Raw genomic sequence first — 21,861 nt, 5'->3', positions numbered from 1 at the left:
GAAGAGCATAGTTATTCAACCTTTTGGCAGTTAGTGGGGTCAAGATGTTAAGAAGAGTATACTGATTTTCAAATTATGAGAAGTACCAAGCCTGTACTAGGAGACAATCCACCTATCCCCCCTTAAACAGCAATGACAGTAAGATGGTATTTGTATACTGCCAGAAGAAAAGACAAGTTCTGCAATATGTAGAACTCTCCCATGTACTAAGAATGCCAGTATCATAATTTATCTCCCAGTACATTCAGTTAGTTTTAGGCATGTTACGTCAGTAACGAAGTGAAAGGCTCCTGTACTAGAGGCCAGTACAGTCCCTCGTTCTTGCACTTGGATTTCCAGATAACACCCTGAAGAAATTAGAAACTGGAGGCAGTTTTTCTGATGCCTAAACTTGAGTATAAGCAGCAGATATTTTCAACCTTTAGCCACAACAATTAAGACATGCACACTGTGACTACAAAGAACAAACATGGCTTTGTTATGTTTCTGTTTTAAAATAAACCTTTTCATGACTCTTTCTCTAGATAAAAAAATTACTGTTCAAAAGCCAATATTTTATTGCTAATGGTGTGCTTCAAGTTTTTATATATATATAAAAATTAGTATTTCACATGACGGTCAAACTTAAATTTTATATAAAGTAATCTCTTTCATGATAAATCATTGTAGTGAGAATAGACAACTGAATCACTTCTGAACTCATACATTCCAGGGTCCAAATTCCTACCAAATACTGTCATGACACTCAATTTGTTTGAGAATCACTCTCATCACTATTGTCAGAAGCACCTTTCATTTCTGTATTTACAGCAACAAGAGCAGTGTCCACTTGCACATCCTCTTCATCTGACTGGATCACAGGTGACTCTCCTTCGCTGGCATCTTGGCTAGCAGAATCAGTCCAGGTTGAGGGTAAAGAAGAGACATTCGCCTTCACCGCTGACTGAGGTGGAACTTGCAGACTGATTTCATTTTGACAAGTGCTGGATTCTGACACTTCAAAATAATAAGAGAAAGGCATTAAGTTGACTGACTAATTACTATACCTGTTACAATTTTCTTAAGAAAACCCATGTTATTAGAAAAAAAATAGCAATATATTAGATCCCTAGTGTATTGCATATAAAACAGCTGAGGAAAAGCAACAAAGCTTTTGGATGTATATACTCTAGTAATACACACTCCAGAATGTAACGGTGAAAGTGAGTATGCCATTATGAAGTATGCAACAGGCTCTGTTGAATCTCCTTTGCTTCTCACTGTAGAGAACATGAAGATAACCTTGTTCTGCACTATTAGCAATATATAAATGTCAGGATTTATATAATAGCTATAAGAAACTATGCAAGAACTAGTCTGCCTTATGTATGGTAACTTAACAGAAGCATCCTGGATTCTGTAAAATGAAAGTTGAGCTTACTTTTGAGTTTCTGTTTTGTTCAAAGACAGAAGGAGAGTGAGATGAGATTAGTGGGTTGTGGTCTGAAAAGTGCTGCTGAGTTTTAGGGTTATGTTACCACAGTATATTTTGACATTTTGTTCATTGGGCATGTGCATGCTAGTTTCACTATACTTAAATCACCAAGAAACATTGGGGGGCATACCGAAAGCTCTTCTCAATAATGAATACCTTAGGGTAAAAGTAAAAAGAGGAAACTAATAAAAATAAATAATGAGTAGAATGTGTATGTGTGTGTAGAAAGAATGCAAGGCAAAGCAGCTGCCATGTCCCAATCCCTGCCAGGACAGGAATAATTTAGTTCCAACTTTTTTTTATATATAAATGCTCCTGCTCTTGAAACAAAATTCTGAGACTGTTACACAAACAGTCTTGGGGGTATATGTGTCAGTGGAGAAACCGGACCATGGCTCATACCTATCCAAGGCCTTAAATGATCCAACCGAAGATACCCCTTTCAGTCCCTGTTCATTATACAATGCTAGTGATGTATGTACACTCACAGCACTAGCCCAGCTGTGGTATGGACTCCTGCTGCACAGTCATTACCACTGGTAAGTTTTGTCTTCAGCCACACACCAGGACTTAGAGCAATCCAGTGTCCTCTCAGCTGTCCTCAGGCAGGCTTAAAAAAGTTTCCCCTCCCCCTAGTGATTTCAGTCAACCTGACTTTAACTCAGTCTTCTCTGCTGGTAGGCATCACTGTTTTTAACGGCATGAGTGCAATTAGAACTGCCAAAGCTCATTTTCCTACCTAACATAGGAGATGGCATAGCGTTATCTTCTCCTCCTGAATTGAGAAATACATCTAAAGCTTCTTGGTCAGACATATCCACGAGATCCATTTGTTCTAACATGTCCACATTCACCTCCATTGAAGACATGCTTCCGATTGGCTCTGCAATCAGAAAGTTGTAGATTAAAAAGCTGACAGGCTTACCACACATGCCTTTCATGCTGATTTCTGGACACAACATTCATGATTGCTAAATAGATCATATGAATAAAAAAATGTCAAACACAGTTCTGTCTGGTTTCTTTTAATGAATGAACAGCCTTTTAAGTTTCAAAAAGCTATTTTCTAAATTGTTAAACTGTATCACTATCCAACAGCTTGGATCAGGATTTAGAGTAAATGTTCTACTCCACAGCCAAATCTATAATGTTATATAATTCCCCCCCCACACACACACACACACCTCTTAAATCTTCATCAAAATGGGACAGGCTGATGATGGTGATTAGAAAAAGTGAACATCCCAATCCCCCACTGCAGAACTGGCCTGCAAGCTCTACTATTCCTATGTAAAAGATTTACACAGTTCCCCACCCCTCTCTATATATGTGGCTATATGTATATGTGTGTGCGTGTGTGTAAAGGTATTCCCCTTTGGCAAGGTTGTCAAGTTGTGTGACTAGTGGGTAGTGCTCATCTCCATTACCAAGCTGAAGAGCTAGCCTTGTCAAAAACAACTCTGTGATCATGTGGCCAGCATGACTGCACAGAACACTGTTACCTTCCCACCAAAGTGGGACTTATCTACTTGCACTTTTCCCTGCTTTTGAACTGCTAGGTTGGCAGAAGCTTGGACTAGTGATGGGAGCTCATTCCGTCACGTGGCACATGTATATATAGTCGTCCTATGACAGTGAAGCTACTGGAACCTAGCTGTGAAAATTCCACAGAATCCAAGAGGAAAAGTCTTTTAAAAGTCAAACTTATGCCACAGTGTAACCTGCAAGCTTCCGGTATCTCCAGATCTGCTGGTAAAATACTAATACAGTGGTGCCCCGGGTTACGAAATTAATTCGTTCCGCTGTCAATTTCGTAACCCGAAAGGCTTTCGCAAGCCGAATTCCCATAGGCGCTAATGGGGAAAAGCCGCGATTCCGTGTGAAATCGCGCCGAAAAGCACCAAAAGTTTTTTCGTAACCCGAAAAAACTTTCGTAACCCGGAACAATGTTTTCCAATGGGATTTTTTTGTATCCCGAAAATTTCGTAACCTGGGTATTTCGTATCCCGAGGTACCACTGTATACAATTTCCCACACAGCAAGTCTCAAGACTGGAATGCACTGCCATTTTCCTTCCAGCCTATCAAATGGCTACTCCCAAAGTGCAGTTTACTGCTTCCCTGTTCACATGGAGTGCAAGAACGAAATGAGAATGCTCTTGTTTGCCACTGTTGCCATTCGCTTCTCAGCTGTACCCCTTCATTTGTTGCTATGTTTTTTCCACAGCTAGGTGAGCCCTATATCGTAGAACACATTCAAGCTAAGCAGGCATCCGCTTGCCCCTGGCATGAAAAGAAAACAAATGATAGGGCATGCTGCCACTCCGAGCTTCCAGACAGAATACAGATGTAAGGAATTACAATGTTATGAAATCTAGTTCAATAAACCACTGTATTGCTACATTTTCCATCTGTGAAGCCTGAAAGATTTCAGTACTCACCTCGTCTTTCAGCTATTTGCAGATAGCCTGTTGAGAGGTACTGTTCCATGTCCTGCTGGAAAGCTTCTTCAAAGAATTTCTGCCGCTCCTTTAGCTTCATTTGCTGTGTGTGTTCCATATCCAGAACCTTTTGAGCATGTTCTGCATCAAGTTCAGCTAGAGTAGGGAAATAGATATTAACCCTGAAAGATCCTGATTTCAGCATTTTTCAAAACAAGTTTTGTTGTTTGTTTTTTTACAATCCCCCCAATAAAAGTCATCAGCTGAACCTGTACTTTTTAAAAAGCTGACTCCCTTGTGCATTTTGCTCTATAAAGCCTGACAAGTACTGGGCAAGATATTTTTTAAGAATACAGAATTATGCATCACAATATACTATCTGTTGGTGGAGCATAAAATGAGTCAGACATATCAGAAATTAGGGTGAAGACATTTCACTGAAACCAGAAATGGTAAACTGAAGAAGCTAACATCAGCTGTTTTTCTTTACACTGTGCTGTTAAGACACTAAACTCTGGGGGTTTTTTCTACCCAGACCAAAACTAGCTTTTCCATGTAGTGAACAACTGCTACTTCTGCTCTGTGTAATGCAAAAATGCAATGCTGTTGTCATAACAAAAGGCCAGCAGCTATTACAAAATACAGAAATCTCTTGATTCACCCCTAATACTTCCTGACAGGTTTGTACTTTAATATCTGTTTCCTTTTATCCCCAAACAGGAACAGCAGCTAAGGAACAAATGGAATTTATGTAATCTTTTAAGTCTCACTGGAGTAGACAAAATGCCTATCTAGCCCAGCTTTCTGTTTGCACAGCAGCCCACCAAGAGAAAGGCCTATAACCAGGACCTTTCCCTTTCCACAACAACCAGTACAAAAAAGCATACTGGAGACATACCCACCCACCCACCCTGTTCTGTTACTCTTGTGTGTTTCAGCCATTAAAGTGTAACTGGCTAGAGCTAACACAATACTTAGACAAGACAGACATATTTATCTGTCAGGCTTTCCCTTTTAAGGAACCTTGGTAATGGCCATTTTGTGAGAGGCTTTACCCAGCTAGCAGGATATACAACATGCTCACAAACATAGCCATCCTAAGGTTCTTTGCTGCAAAATTAAATCATTATTTAAATGTCTGCAGAAATACCTCTTAATACTACCTACAACTCTACAATGCAGTAATGAAATTTTGCTTCCTTTCCATCTGACCAAAGGAAAATGTATTCTCCATACATGACAACTAAAGTGTTATTCCTGGACCACAATCCAGAGCTACTTCAGCATGTCCAAGGGAATTTGCAAGTTAGTTTCTTTGAACAGCAGCCCATTCACTCTACTTGATGACAAACTATATTTGAACTCCTCCATGTTCCTTAAGTGCCTTGAAATCGAAGAAATGGGGATTGCTATAAAAGAAAACAGTTACCATGTTGCTGAGAAATTGGTAATTCAGATCTCTGGACTGTCTTTGTCCATTAAAAAGGTTTACTGATAGTATGAAAACTTCAAGAATTGTTCAAGCCAAGCAAAAAAATTGTACCTATTTCCCAAAACATTAAAAAAAAATATTCAGCAAATTTGGAAGTAGGTGCAGTTTTTGTTTTACAAAATTAATCTTCAGCAAGCATTTTCATTGTTATTAATGCATGTGCAGTGGTCTTCCAAAGTATCCTCACAGCACAAATATATAACCTGATTTACTATTTATATATTGTCGGTTTTCTGGCATGGAAGTGGATTGAGAGGTAAAACCATTTAACAATGAAGTTAAATGTAATTAATTGAGATAATTATTACTCAGAAAATTTAAGTGAATACAGTAGTTTCCAGTCAAGAATACAAAATTATTAACTGCCAAGCATATGACACTAAAAAGAGTTAACAACCAAATATCCTACCAACACTGCCTTTCCCCTACATTCCTGAATATTTAAATTACAAAAGCATATGCTCACAGCACATCTTGCTCTTCAAGAGTTAATCTCTATTTTTAAATGAGATTGTAGAGTCATAACAAACTCTCTTCTACAGGAGCTCCTTTACACAGTAGCACAGAAGTGTGTTTGTCTCTTCTCTGGGTCTGATTCTGCACCAGACAAAAGCATGTGTGGTTAAAGTGGCAGGGCACTGACCAAGCAGGAAAGGTCCGTGTGTTTATGAACATAACTGGTGTCTAACAGGAAAACCACACAATTTGGGTCCACTGATATGAGTGAGTGAATATGCATGAAAGAAACAGTCACAGGCTTCTAGCACAAACTCAAGATTGATTGGGCTGACCCAACAATGTACTGGAAACAAGCATAGCTAAGACAACCAAGTTATATCATCAATATGAAACTGGTGCCCCGTCACAGTTGGCATTCCAACTTTAAAAAGTGTTTCACCATCACCAACCATCATTGGTGAACTACAGTGCCAAATGCACTGTATGGTAATACACAATGTACCTCCATGTGCAATAGCACTGCATGTCACCCAGTCCTGGATGGGGTCACACTTCCCCTAAAAGACAAAGTTCGCAGTTTGGGAGTACTCTTGGACTCATCTCTACAGTTATCATCTCAAGTAGATGCGAGGGCCAGGAGTGCTTGGTATCAGCTTCGGCTGATACGCCAACTGCGACCCTGCCTCGACCGAAAGGACCTTGAAACAGTGGTACATGCTCTGGTAATCTCTCGCTTAGATTTCTGCAATGCGCTCTAAATGGGGCTACCTTTGTACCAGGTTCGGAAGCTTCAATTAGTCCAAAATGCGGCAGCCAGATTGGTCACTGGAACATTCAGGTCAGACCATATAACACCTGTCTTAAAATCTTTACACTGGCTGCCAAATAGCTTCTGGTGCAATACAAAGTGTTGGTCATCACCTTTAAAGCCCTGCATCGCTTGGGCCTGAGTTACTTGAGGGAATGCCTCTCCCTACATAATCCGCCCTGCACTCTCAGAATAACTGGGAAGAATTTATTAGATTATTCAAAGGTCAGATTAACAACTACTTCCCAAAGAGCACTAAAAATGGATCTCTTCCGGCAGGCATACCCACCTGACCTTCTATAAAGAACTGAAGAAAAATCCACTTCTAGTCGTAATAGCATATTTTAATTGATGTTTTGCTGTTGTCATGATTAAAATTTTTAGATAACTTGATGTTTCTATGATGTTTTTAGATATGATTGCCATTGTATGGAGATTTCCTGGTTGTAATCCCACTTTGATCCATTGGGAGAAGCAGGAAAATACAAATAAAATGCATTATTATTATTATTATTATTATTATTATTATTATTTGAAACTCCACTTCCGTAATTCTTAAGTGAATACAGTATAACTCTTCTACATTGGACAAAAATATCCCAGTATCCAACTGTAAGTAGGGGAATGTATAGATGCATAGGACACCAACAGGATGCCAGCCTACAGTTGACAGGGCAGCAATCACTCCTCCTATTGGATTTAGTCTCCAGTGAACTTTTGTCTGACTCAGAGAATCTTGAATGCCAATGCTCTCTTAACTGCAAAGCAAATAGCTGCATATTTTTGCATTTGTGAAGAGGACTTAGGTTCATCTTAGTGAACCTAAAATGGCCATATAAATAGTGGGATTTCAGGTTACAATTGTCTTCCAGTTTCTCAAGTTGCAGTAGCTTCTAAATCAAGCATGCACAGCTTCTCTACATCATGATTCAGCCACAAATGCCATGGGACATTTTTTGATTTAATCCATTATATTGGTAAGGGAATAACATTGCTCCATGGTAAAATGTAATACACTTCTGTCCCAACTGTAAAAAGAAATGCTATATGGGGCATGCAACTGCAGGTCAGGGCCACTACTTAAAACTCTTCAGGTGACTATGTTAAAAAACAACAACACCCTGCACTGTGTATCTAGTTCTATGTAAATTGAAAAACAAAATGTCACCGGGGGGGGGGGGGGAGGTTAAAATGTCCCACCCAATGGAAGAGGCTTCAGATCTAACTATTTCTTCTTGCAGTTATTTAGTCACTTACTCATCAAGAAAAAATGGCTCAAATGTTTAAACACAGAACAATAAGATGACCAGAATACAGTGGTGCCTCGGGTTACGAAATTAATTCGTTCCGCTGTCAATTTCGTAACCCGAAAGGCTTTCGCAAGCCGAATCCCCATAGGCGCTAATGGGGAAAAGCCGCGATTTGGTGTGAAATCGCGCAGAAAAGCACCAAAAGTTTTTTCGTAACCCGAAAAAACTTTCTTAACCCGGAACAATAATTTCCTATGGGTTTTTTTCGTATCCTGAAAATTTCGTAACCTGGGTAATTCGTATCCCGAGGTACCACTGTACAAGTATCTTGCTCTAGATATGGATGGGTAAGGTCTAGGAGTCCAAGAGCCATTCCTTCACCAGAATGTTTCTAAGAACCCATTTGGGGAGCAAAATTAAACTCAGAGTGAGGCTGGATCTTATTTTACAAGAGAATCATTCCCTTTGGGTCCTTCCAGGTATAGCAACTCTTTTCTTGCAAGAAAAAAAGGCAACAGTGGAACAGGTTTCAAGGTGGATGCTATTCACTCTTATCCTAGAAAGATTCACAATAACTGTAAAGTAGTTTTCTCCCTTGCAGCATATTTGAAAAAGATCAAGACTCGTTACTTAACAAGCCATTGTACTCTGCAGATGCAAATGGCAGATATGTTGATTCAAGAAATAACTTATCAAAAAAAGAAAACTGTTCTTCAACAAGCTACAATGAAGCAAAAAAAAAATCTAAGTGAATATTTATTAGTGGCAAAGGATCCTAATACTGCAGAGTGCTGCACAGGATCTTGAAACTGCGATGTGGCATGAAATGGCTGCTATGTAGCCGACAGTAGGACCTGCCAGGAAATGTCATCAAAGCTTTTTGCACATAACAAAATAAAATAACTACTTGTTCAGGCTTGTTGAGATGGCCTAGTGAACGTCACATCATCCCATAATCATTGACTTTCTAAATTCTATATCCTCCAGCAAAAACTGGAGGATGGCCCACTGTCCTCCATGGCCCTTTTGCTGGCCTCTGACGGCCCCTAAAGGGACCCTCAGAGGCTGGCAAAAGCTGGAGGACAGCCTGCCGTCCTCCACCGCCGTTTTGCCGGCCTCTGACGGCCCCAGAAGGGACCCTCAGGGGCCAGAAAATGCCGGGGCAGGAGCCAGAGGCTCCTCCCTCTGAAAAGGGGGTGGAAGCCCCACCCCCGGAGGGTGGAAGCCCCGCCCCGGAGGGCAGAAGCCTCACCCCCGGCACTCAGCCCCCATCCTGGGGGTAGAAGCCCCGCCCCCGGCAAGCGAACTGGAAAAGGTTTGCCATCTCTGCTCTAAGCCAATTTCAGAATCCCTCTTGATAAATAACAAAGATGATGTTCGATCTGCACTGGGAAAAATTCACAATGCTGAGCCAAGATGAATTGTGCATCTGTTGCACTTACAAATAAATTACCGCAGTTCAAAACAGTATTATACATAAGGAAAGCCACAGCTTATTTGTACAATCCTTCACATCAAAAAATGAACTTTCCTGTCAATAATAAAGAAGCGAAGAATTATTTCACTCCTAAAAGAGATGAGATTCGTTGTATTTCCTCTAAGATTGTCATTCAACAACCCAGGTATCCCACCCATGTTTATTAAAGCTACAAGGCAGTGGGCAAGGATAGTAACTATTTTCATCCACTCTCTCTAGCCATTTTCCTGCTAAAAGAAGCAAAATCTCAATTTTACTGCACAGTATGGGAGGAAAAATGAGCCTAAATAGAAGTCTGCAATGCTTCTTCTTATGCTGTTTCAAATCTTTCACGAGAAAGCAGCACTTCCTCTTAAAGACGAAAGATTTATGTCTGTCAGTGGCAGTACACATGTGTTCATGTGCCTTCTAGTCACCTATCGACTAATGGCTGCCCCATGAATTTTTCATACACTTTTCTTAGGCAAGGAATACTCAGAGACAGTTTGCGCATTCCTTCTTTTGAAATGTAGCTACAACACCTACTACTTCTAAAATCCTCCAGCCTTAAGTGCACTTTGATATTGGCTGAGAAGCTGCACTATACTGATTGACAGCAGTTAACTTTTAGCATCTATAAAGATGCACATAGTATATGTTTACTCACTAATCTTGTCTTATTTAGTTATTCTTTAAACATGGAGAGTAAACACACAAGTAGGGGTGTGTGTGCTAGCCTCACTGCCAACCCTGCTCTGTGCATGTAGTGACAGATGTGAAATAGCCTCCACTGTCCTTAAAACACACTCCGCGTGCTGGAGCTCTGGAAACTCAGGGTGCCAACTCCCATGAAAACTGGAGGATCTCTGCTTCAGACTGTTGCCCTCTACGCATAGGAGGGGAGTGGAACTAAAGACAAAAGAAGGCACAGCTAGCTTGTCATTTTGCGTATGTTGACATAGAATATCTGAACAGAACTCTGGTGACTAAATGTTTCATGTAGATCGGGGTAGGCAACCTGCAGCCCGCGGGCCGGATGCGGCCCGGCGAGGCCTTAGGACCGGCCCCAGCCCGGTCCTGCCGCCAATTGCCGCCGGGGCCTTTGACCTCTCGCACGCAGGGGCAAGGGGGGCAATTGTCTATAGAAGCCTCAGAAACATGCATTTATATTAACATTTTTTTAAAAATCAGCAATTTTTTTGCGTGTCCTCCACTGTTTTTAAAAAAGTGTCCACCATTTGAAAATTCTGTCCTATATTTGTCCCGGTTTATTTATTTATTTAAACGTCTTTAAAATTATTTAATTATTTATTTTTTGGCTTCGGCCCCCTAGTTGTCTGAGGGACAGCAACCCGGCCCCCGGCTCAAAAAGGTTGCCTACCCCTGATGTAGATAGAGTTGTTGAAACAAACATAAGGTACTCAAGCACACAACTGCACTCTTAATTCTTCCATGTTTACTTCAAGATCTCTTGTTCTCAACAGATTTGACCCTCTTTGATATGACTTAATCTGATTCTCTCCAATATGATTGCATGAATAGTTCTCATTCCCAACTTTCCAACACATAAAGAGGACTCCACACACCACTGCTACTGTCCTGTTCAATTCTTCTTTACATATCACAATAATTTTATTACTCTAATTATAATCTTCCTTAAAACGCTTTTCAACACAGCTTTTCCACAAGTTGCTTCTATAACAAAATAACAAATTAAAGTACGGTAGTATGTACATCCATGGAACCAGACTGCTGTGACATTAACTTCTCAGTTACAAAACAAAATCTGTACCCACCCACCTTCCAAAAAGAGAGGTATCCTTATCATTTCCCAGGCATCTTTTAAAATAGCATCCTAATTTTACATACCTGTATCAGTAACATCAAAACAGTTTTTTAAAATTGATTTTACATACTTGTTAATTATCCATGCTGCATCTAAAATCAGAGACACTTCCACTAATTTTCCTCCCTTTGTATTTGTAAAATGAGAACAAAAATATCATCTTACCTTAAGAGTCTGTATTAAGGACACAGCTGGCCCACAAAAATGTATTTCAACAGCTGCTTCATGCCCCCATGACATCACAGTTTTTAAAATAATAATAATAATAAAAATAATAATACAACTGACAAAAAATATTCCACAATACCTTGCAAGTATTTCCTTCCCAGAATTTGAAACTTCCTCCCCAACATTAAAGGTAGCATTCTAGCCCATTCAGCTGAGATGGAAAATGAACAATTCTGACTTTAAAGAAGCATGACTATTGTTCCCACCTTAAGTCAAGAACTATTCTGTAAAAAAGGATTCATTAAGGGCTTCAAGTGGGTAATACAAGGCCTAACGTCATCCACTAGGCTGCCCACTGGAAAGCCATGCCCACTTTCACAGTCATCATGACTATGTGAGCCAGAAGAAGCAGGAAGGAAATGAGGGACACAAGTATATCAAAACAGCTCCATTAAGGGACAATTCATGGGATATTTAAGGAGATGATACAATGCTAAAACTAGGGATGTATGAATAAAAGTGTCCTTCCATCTGGAAAATCTGTGGGACAGATTAAGGGTGCTTAATCTGTCCCACAGGTTTTCCTGATGGAAGGGCACTTTTATCTGCTCCATCATCTGCTGGACAGTCTTATCAGCCCTCCTTTTTAAAACACAAGTTTTTAAATGGATTTTTTTCAGATTTTTTTTAAATGCATTTTTGTATTTTTAACCATGAACATAAATCAAAAAGCACGTTTTTACCCTCTCCCTTCCTCCTTACCACTGAGATCTCTTTCCTGTCCAAATGTGAGACACTCACACACTAACACACACACATAGTTTCAATCCAGAATATCGAGTCTATCCATCTCGTGTGAGTGCTCATACATCAGACCTTATGCTGCATCTGCTGCATCAGAACACTGGAATTGTAATGTCAAACAGATTCTCTTACATTATAACTTAAGGTATATCTTATTCTTTTTGTCCATGTTTTTTCCATTGCTCCAAATTTATGTTTTTACCAATATTTTGGGCCCATTTTACCATTTGAGGTTTTATTTGTTCTTCTTTCATATCTAATTTCATTAAAGCTTTATAGTATTTTCTGATATTATGGGTTTTTTTAATTTAATAATATTCTCCAAACTTGGGTCTACTTCTCCAATCCCCATACATTTTGTATTTATAATATATCTTTCTCTAATTTGTCGATATGTGAACCAAGTACAACATTTTAGGTAAATATATTCATCTTAATAGATGATATTCTTCCCATCCATGGCAAGCCTATTTTATCCAATCTTTCCAAGTCTTTTTTAATTTCTTGCCATTTAATCTTGTAGTTGTTCTTTGATGTAATATTAATTCCTAAATATCTAACTTTTTTGCTAAATTGAAATTTAGTTAAGGTTTTTAGCTGTTGTTTATCTTTTTCGAACATATTCATTATCACCATTTTAGATTTCTCTTCATTTGGAATCCCAATGCATCACTGTATTCTTTTAATACTCTTTGTAGTTCACTCATATTTTCAATCGGATTTGCTAAGGAGATCATCAGATCGTCTGCAAAGTCACGCAACTTGTACTCCATGTTTTTAATTATAATTCCTTCAATTATTTTGTTTGTTCTTATGGCATTATTTAAAATCTCTAATATTATTATGAATAACAACGGTGATAGTGGACATCCCTGTCTCACTCATTTTTGAACTTTGTAATTCTTTGTTGTTTTGCTATTCACAATCAAAGCTGCTTCTTGATATTTGTAAATGTTATCTATCCATTTTTTATAATTTGATCCAATATCTATTTTATCCAAGACTTTTTTCATAAAATGCCAGCTCACCTTGTCAAAAGCTTTTTCTGCATCATTAAAGATTAGTACCAGTTTTTATCTATATTTTTTCATGATATTCAATTATATTTATTATGTTTTTAATATTGTGTTTTATTAATCTGTTTGGCAAAAATCCCACTTGGTTTTCATGTATCCAATTTTCCAATATATTTTTTAATCGTTCTGCCAATATTCCAGTAAAGATTTTTGTTGTCACAGTTTAATAAAGAAATTGGTCTGTAATTTTTGGGTTCTAGGTGGTCACAGTTTTCCTTTGGTATCAATACAACATTCGCTTGTTGCCAAGATTTTGGAACTTCTCCCTTCAGGATTCTATTCATTGTTCTTTGAAGAGGTGAAATCAACTGCAGAACAGAATTCTGAGAAACAGATTGGTTCCCAAATGGCAAAGAAGTCAGGCAAGGCTGCATTCAATCACCCTGTTTGTTCAACCTGAATGCAAAAAACATCATAAGAATAGCAGTTTAAACTTAGAAGAAAGAGGAGTGAAGATGGGAGAAGGGAGCATCAACAATCTAAGATATGCAGACAACACCATACTACTAGCAGAAAACATCACAGACTTGAAAAAATGACTGAAGATCAAAGATGAAAGTGGAAAGGCAGGCCTAATACTGATCATAAAGAAAGCAAAAGTAATGACCATGGAAGAAATACGTAAGTTCAACCTAGACCCGTGGTGGCAAACCTCTGGCACACAAAGCCGTCTCTGAGGGCACACTGAGACAGATGAAGGCACAGGAGGCAGGGGAACAGGAGAAACAGGCGTGCACCCACCCTCCTGTGCCTTTAACTGCCTCTGGGGAAGTCCCGCCCCTGGAAGTCCTGCTGCACAGAATTCCCCCCCCCCCCGGCACTAAGTGACACCCAGTGGGAAAAGGCCATTGAGTTAGGCACTTGGTCTCTAAAAGGTTCACCATCACTGACTCAGATAATGAAGAAATTGAAATAGTTAAAAGAGTTCTCACGCCTAGGATCAGACACTGATCAGAATGGAGACTGAACCCAAGAAATAAGAAGAATGTGAATGGGAAGAGTAGTTCTGATGAAAGAACTAGATAAAATCCTAAAGAGTGAAGGCATACAACTGAACACTAATATAAGAATCATCCAACCCATAGTATTTCCAATCACAATGCATGGATACGAGAGATGTACACTGAAAAAGGTGAATAAGAAAAAACTCCAACTCATTTGAAATGTGGTGTTGGAGAAGAGTGCTGAGGATATTGTGGACAGGCAAAAAACCCAAACAAATGGTCCTAGAACAGATCAGATTAGAACTCTCCTGGACGCCGAGATGATGAAGCAAAGGATGTCATACTTTGGGCACATCGTAAGAAGGCATGACTCACTCAAAAGGCAATAATGTTAGGAAGGGTGGATGGCAGTAGAAAGAGAGGAAGATTGCATGCTAAATGGATAGACACCATCAGGGAGGTTATGGGCATGAACCTACAAGAGCAGAGCAGTGGAGGACAAGAGGGCTTGGAGATGTCTCATCCACAGGGTTGCCGTGAGGCAGCACTGGCTCATGCATGGTTAACAACAACAAAAGCTTGGTTGGTAGTTAACAGATCTGGGATCAAATTTTTATGAAAAGGTTTTGTCTGGGGCCTGGAGATGTAAATGTTCCAGAAATTTTGAAGTAATTTCCTTTTTTTTTTTTCCTGGATGGGAGGGAATCAGAAAAAAACAGGCACTAATGTTAAGAAGAGAATATTTTTAAAGTCTTGTAATATCTTCTCTAAACAGAAATGAGAAGGCTCTTGGCATTAAAGCCATCTAGATTTGGAATATTTTTGTGTTGTTGAACAAAACTGATTATTCAACAACATCAAGAGTTGAAGAATTAGCAATATGTTGGCACACAGATAACCTGGAATTGTATTCTTGAACTAGGTGCCAAGTTCAAGATGCCAAAAGCTAAGCTTACAAATACACTTGTGAATTCTAAGCTGCATCTGTGCACCTGTTTTGCCTTAGGATGTACAGTGTACCTTATGTCCCAACATATGGAATACATGATCACAACTGCTTCTCAGCAGCAGGAAGCCATTTCCACATTTCTTACCCCATATATTGTTGTCTGTGTTTGGATAGAGGGGTCACTCATATTTTACAATAGTGGGTTACAAAAATAAAGCGCTTGATGTATTCATATTTTTGAAGTTCAAGTTTTTAAATCACCAATATTCCAAAACATTGCCTCAAAAGCAGTAACTTGGAAAGCTGCCTACCTTGTCGCTTAGCATATGTATATCAGTTGTAAATAATTTTTAATAGGGCTAAGTTTTGCATATTGCCAGCAGTCTTTTGCATCAGGGACTTGTTTATCTTTGCCAAAGGAATTATATATGGCCTCTCCTTTACTAGCTTTTAAGCTGAGATTTATTATTACTATTTCAAGTTGCTTTGAAACACAGTGCTCTAAATTGTTTTAACTGCTGCTATTTTGATGTCATAATGTTTTAATGTATTTAGTAGAGAATTGTATTCCTACTAATTTATTATTATTTTTTATTATCTATGTTTTATTGTTTTGACATAAGGGTCCTTGGGGATAGTTTGTAACTTGAAAAGAGGCTTATAAATCTTTGGAAGAAACAGAAGTACTAAATGCAAGAAAAGTAGTATAATGCTGTATCTACACTGCAGAATAAATGCAGTTTGACACCACTTTAACTGTCAAGGGTCACTGGTACAGAATTCTGGAATCTGTACTTTTGTGAGATATTTAGCTTTCTCTGGTGTCACAACAAAATACAAATCCCAGGATTCCACAAGATGGAGCCATGACAATTAAAGCAGTGTCAAACTGCATTAATTCTTCAGTATGGCAGTAGCCTAACATATCCACAAGAAAATATATCACGTCAATAGGAAGAAAAGCATAACAGATGCAATCCTAAATTCATTTGCAAAGGAGTAAATCCTGCTAAAAGCAATGTTTAGAAATGCATTTTAAGCTAAAAGACCATAATTGTTAATTAAAAGAGAAGTTAATGTACAATATACACAAGTGTACTGATTTTTAAGCTATGGGAAGGAAGCCCTGAGAGCTTACCTATGGCTCAGGGCTCTGTGTTACAATTAAACAATGCAGACATGCAGATGTTAACATTATAAATACTTTGACTTTGGAGAATTAAGGTACTGGCCCATGAAAACAAAAACAAGAACCAATTAAGAGTTTGGGCTTATGTTTCCATCTGACTGTATAGGGGGGAAAGCTGGGGAAAGGCCAGACACAAACTATATGATTTTTGGACACTCTTCCCTTAGCAGGCAGTAGATTGGGAGGGAAATCAACCAGTCATGAGATTCAGAAGATTTACTTACTGGCTCATAACAAAGAATTCTTCTAATGACTATACTGAAAGAGTTTCCTAATCAATGCAACCAAGCCTTGCAATCTTGTCAAGATGCAAGGTTTTTCTGCAGTCCATCTGAAAAGACAATTTGCCCATACACTCTGTGAAGAATGGTGATCACAGTCGATGCAGAATGCCAGTTCACAGTCTTCACATCCACATGGGTAAATGCCCTCCTCAGTAACACTTTTCAGATACCATTTAAGGCACATTTTGGAGATGAAAGTTTAAGAATTCATTAAAGCCTTATCATTGTACCATATGTTCATATAGAGGTTTTATTTAAAGTATCACATTTATTTGGTTCTGTAAACTAATTATTTTTCAAAAACATTTCACTTGCCTTCTGAACCTGATACTGGTTTTCACATGTTCAATGAATAATTCTGAACATTTATAACAGAATGCTCCACCAATTATTTAACCAGCCCTTTAAGCTGAAGCCTTCTGGACCACCACCTTACATGTCAACAGTACAAACAAGAGTCTGTGCTAAACATTAACAATCTAAAAAACACAACATACAAGGAAAAGGAGATAAAGAGAGAAGACGAAAAGCAAGTACCAGTTCTTTAAACTGAAACAGTAGTTATAGTGACCAGACTAAAAACCATTCATGAAGGAAACCCCAATGGAGCTGGCATGGGCACACTTCCCTTTGTTTTTGTTAAGTTGCAAGTTTTAAAGTCAGCACACTGATCCTTTGGGACATGTAGTATATCCAGTTCAGCACCCCATGTGTAACAGTCCCTTTCCCTAATGAACACCTACTTTATCAGGCATATTAAAGAACCAAAAGTCTAACTTCCCAAACAGAATGCCAGTAGCAAAAACACAGAAGATATTTTTTTCCTGAGTGACACATGGAGAAGGAGAACTAAGGCAAATGATTATTGACAGGAATACAATTTAAATTCACAAAAACTAAAATGACAAAAGCTTTCCTGAGAAGCCAGATCTATAGAGAGATACTTATATAAGACACACAGGTCATTGTCTGTAAATTCATGTATTTCCATTCCCTTTTTTGAAAAACCCACTTTCTCATTTCAGTTAAATAGGAATGCAAACAATGCACCTGTACCTGTGTATTCAGATCAGTGACAATAAAACTAGCTCTTCTGTTCTTTAAAGCAATAAAGTGTATTCAGCTTCACTTGTCTCCATAATTAACTTCCTCATGAAAGCAAACATAGCAAAGCTACTCACATACAGAACACATTTTGTCTCTTCACAGCCCCAGTGGGATGACCCACTAAGCAACCAACAAACCACGTTCGTTTTCTGGCTTTTCATAGGAGATCAAGAGAATTAATTGTGCTTCAAAGGTGACTGAAAAGGGCAGTTGCATTGTTATTTGACGTACTGTCTTTGACTTATGGAGTTTTTAAAAGATGAGATGAAATGAATGTATAAATTTAAATTAGGTATGTTGGTCACTGATTAAGTAATATTTAGGGGCCATAAAATGAAGGGAAAAAAATACAAAATAGAACTGTTCAGGATAATGAAACTCCAAATGCCTCAAGACATGTTTGGAGAAATGACATGCTCTTTCCTCAGTGGTTCAGAGAACACTAACTTCCTTTTAAAAATAATTTCCTTTAAAGTTGAGAGACATGGTCACTATAAAAATACAAGTATCAAGCAGGATGGAAATTACTGTTACCTTCAATTTCAACCATCATTACACATACAAAAAGGGTTCAAATAGCGGTTTGCACTCAGTATTTAAAATTATTGGAAGCACACTCATGCCTACTCTACAAAATACCTTGATGTAGCATGCAAAAATGTTCACAACTTCAGAGTGATTGTTAAACTGACAAGAATACTTTCTTGCATTTAAAAAAAAATAGCTGCCTCATAATAAAAACTCCAGATCAGGTAGAAATCCTTTTTAAATGAATACAAATATGAAATACAGAACAGACACTTTACTGAAACAAATTGCACAATAGGATAACACCTCTCCACTATCACTCTATAAGCCTCTGCAGGAGAAAAAAAGAGAAGGCAACTGATTACTTAGATCAGTTACTGAAAAGAAGTTGAACTAGTGAATTAAATATGTGCTTATTATGCTGGATTTCATCAGTCAAAGATTAAAGCTCTAAGCAAGGTAGTCTGATTAGTTTAAAGAATGGCCATGCATAGATCACAGCCGTCTAAAGTTACAGTGATGTGTTTCTAGAAGGCACAGACCAGGTTTCTACATCTGGAAACAAAGCATTAAAAACAAACGAATTACTGAAATGAAGCCAGCTATTTTTGTGAAGTCGAAGGCTTTCATGGCTGGCATCCATAGTTTTTTGTGGGATTTTCAGGCTATGTGGCCATGTGTATTCCTGTCGTTTCACCAGCATCCCTGGATGGCATCTTCAGCCACAGATGCAGGTGAAACGTCAGGATTAAACTCTTCCAGAACATGGCCAAATGGCCCGAAAAAACTACAAAAAACAGCTACTTTTTGTCAACAATGATCTACTTGAAAGCCACTGAGGAAATGAGAAGGGGAGGGGAAACTAAGAACTAGGAGCTCCCATTAAGTCATGCTGTAGGAAGAGAAGGAGATGGGAAGAATGAGGACAGAACATATTGAGTGTCTTGTAACAAAAGTAATTTGTTGTGAAAGGAACTGACAGCTGATGGTTATGATGCAGGCACTATCAGTTTCACCTTTAGAAGCATGAAACCTCTTGCAGTTCAAAAACTAAGTTGGGAGATAAGGGAGGAGGATTCTGAAACCTGAGAATACCTAGGGCACAATGTGAAAGTAAATATTTAGTCAAATATTTACAGGTTAACATTGTCCATGTATCAATTAACCTATTTGATGCTGCCTTAGATGACCCATCCTTAGGCTACATGATACAGATACTAGCTTTGACAGGTCTATGCTATATTTAAAGGTCCCACTGTCATCTCATGTCTTAAATCAAAAAGAAATTACAGTACACTCTAGAATGTAAAGCTTACTCTATTTCGATGAGTTGCTACACAAACACCACATACACTTGTGCATACGGTGATCTCATGTATAAGTCGAGGGCAGGTTTGGTGGCTCAAATTATGGATTTTTATACAACCTATGGATAAGTTGAGGATAAAACTAAGGGGCATGTAACAGGATGTAAAGGATGAAGCGAAGAAAAACAATGCCAAAGAACTTACAAAATTCCTGCAGGCCTAACTGTGCTTACCCTAACACTGGATGAAGAAGGAACTACATTAAATGGTGGCTGGGCAATGTGTGGGGGAGATGACCAAACACATGCAGGACTAAGAAAAAGTGCACATGTCTAAAAGATGTTAAGGTACTAACTCGGTAATCACTCTTACTGAAGTGATTATCTAGATCCATTTCAAACCGGCTTCAGGACCGGATATGGGGTGGAGACTGCCATGGTTGCTCTGGCTGATGACCTTTGTTTAGACTTCTCAGCGGCTTTTGACATAATAGATCGTGACATCCTCTTGGAACGCCTGGGAGAGTTAGGTGTTGGGGGCACTGCACTGTAGTGGTTCCGTTCCTTCCTCTCAGGTAGATTCCAGAGGGTGATACTCGGGGATAGCTGCTCCTCAAAAACGGAGCTTAAATGTGGCGTCCCTCAAGGCGCCATTCTGTCCCCAATGCTATTTAACACATATATGAAGCTGCTGGAAGAAATCATATGTAGACATGGGACAGGGTGTTATCAGTACGCTGATGACACCCAAATATACTACTCCATGCCTCAATCAACAGCTTTGACGACAGATGGCATCTCTCCTCTCAGTCGGTGTCTTGAAGTGGTAAAGGACTGGATGAGGAAAAACAAGCTCAAATTGAATCCAGACAAAACAGAGGTAATTGCAGTAGGGGGCCGCAAACCAGGTATTGGGTTGCAACCTCCAGTCCTAGATGGGTTCATGCTTTCCTCAAATGAGTGTGTTTGCAGTCTAGGGGTGCTCTTAGATCCCTCGCTTCACATGACAAACCAGGTCAATGCGGCAGTCAGGAGTGCCTGTTATCAGCTTTGGCTGATATGCCAGCTGCGCCCTTTCCTAGAAGGGACCTAGAAACTGTAGTACATGTACTGGTAACCTCACGACTCGATTTGTGTAATGCACTCTATATGGGGCTACCCTTGTGCCTGGTCCAGAAACACCAATTAGTACAAAACATGGCAGCCAGGTTAGTTACCAGAAATTCTAAGAGTTACCGGATAACACCGATTCTAAAGTCACTTCACTGGCTGCTTATTAGTTTCTGGGTGCAGTAAAAGGTGTTGGTTATTACCTTTAAAGCCCTACATGGCTTGGGTCCAACCTATTTAAGGGATCGTCTACTTCCATACAATCCACCCCGCACACTCCAGTCCTCTGGGAGGAATTTATTGCAGCCTTTAAAGACCAGATTAACTGCAACCTCCCAGAGGACCTTTTCTGCAACTGCTCCCAGGTTATGGAATGCAGGTTGTTCGATCTATGGTGGTGAATAAAGCATCAATTACCGGGATCCACCAATCAGTGTTGGTTTCAAACACTTCAGCAGGAATGCCAGGCTATGGAACAGCCTTCCGAATGAGATCCGTCAAATTATCAATTTAGATAGCTTCAAAAAAGCTGTCAAGACGGATCTCTTCCGGCAGGCCTTTCCCGGAAAAAATTCCCCGGCCGCAGATTGATTACCCCCACACCATGTATTTACTACCACCCTGCCTGTATTATCTTTATTATAAATTGATTTTAAAACTCTTTTAATTGTAATATATTTCATTCTTTTTTAAAGGGTGGATATTGTAATTTTATGTATTATATTGTATGTGGACATTTTAGTGTGAGCCGCTCTGATTGTCTTGATACAGAAGAGCGGGATATAAATAAAAGTTTTATTTATTTATTAAGCAGTGAAAGACAAAAGCTTAGATTTATTATAAGAGTTAAAGGACAGTACTTACATTGAGCCATGGATACGTTTTGGACCATAGACATAAAAGTGTAAAATAATATTTGTAAATGAAAAATGGAAAGTGTGATTATTTGGCCTACACTTTTTCACTTTAAAAAGAACTACTATCAGACAGACTGGGGAATGCTCAAACTAGAGGAGCCCTACATTTAAGTACTAAACTAGCAGCCACGGAGAACAGCATGCAAGTGAGCAACAGAGATGGTGTCTCCATCCCTTTTTGCATTCAGCTTTGAAAACATGGCAATTCCTAGAGGTGACACCCCGTCCTCTATATCTATGGAAAAATCAACCTC

The 21,861-nt window shown here is 39.0% G+C and overlaps 1 protein-coding gene across 1 annotated transcript in view; it reads right to left on the bottom strand.

Moving 5' to 3' along the window:
- Positions 1-455: 455 nt before the first annotated feature.
- Positions 456-21,861, bottom strand: part of DTNBP1 (dystrobrevin binding protein 1) — an 80,233-nt gene continuing 58,827 nt past the window's right edge. Inside the window, exons 8-10 of the mRNA XM_089516791.1 lie at positions 3,915-4,070; positions 2,214-2,357; positions 456-996 (exon numbers count right to left, since the gene is read on the bottom strand). Coding sequence (XP_089372917.1) covers positions 746-996; positions 2,214-2,357; positions 3,915-4,070 — 551 coding nt within the window. The 3' untranslated portion in view covers positions 456-745. The remainder of the gene's footprint in view (positions 997-2,213; positions 2,358-3,914; positions 4,071-21,861) is intronic.

Source organism: Sceloporus occidentalis, unplaced genomic scaffold, assembly GCF_023333645.1.
Source record: "Sceloporus occidentalis isolate IW3139 unplaced genomic scaffold, rSceOcc1.0.p SCAF_3, whole genome shotgun sequence".
In the NCBI taxonomy this organism is placed as follows: Eukaryota; Metazoa; Chordata; class Lepidosauria; order Squamata; family Phrynosomatidae; genus Sceloporus; species Sceloporus occidentalis.
Note: the sequence above shows the minus strand (reverse complement) of the source record. Positions and strands in the feature narration are given on the sequence as shown.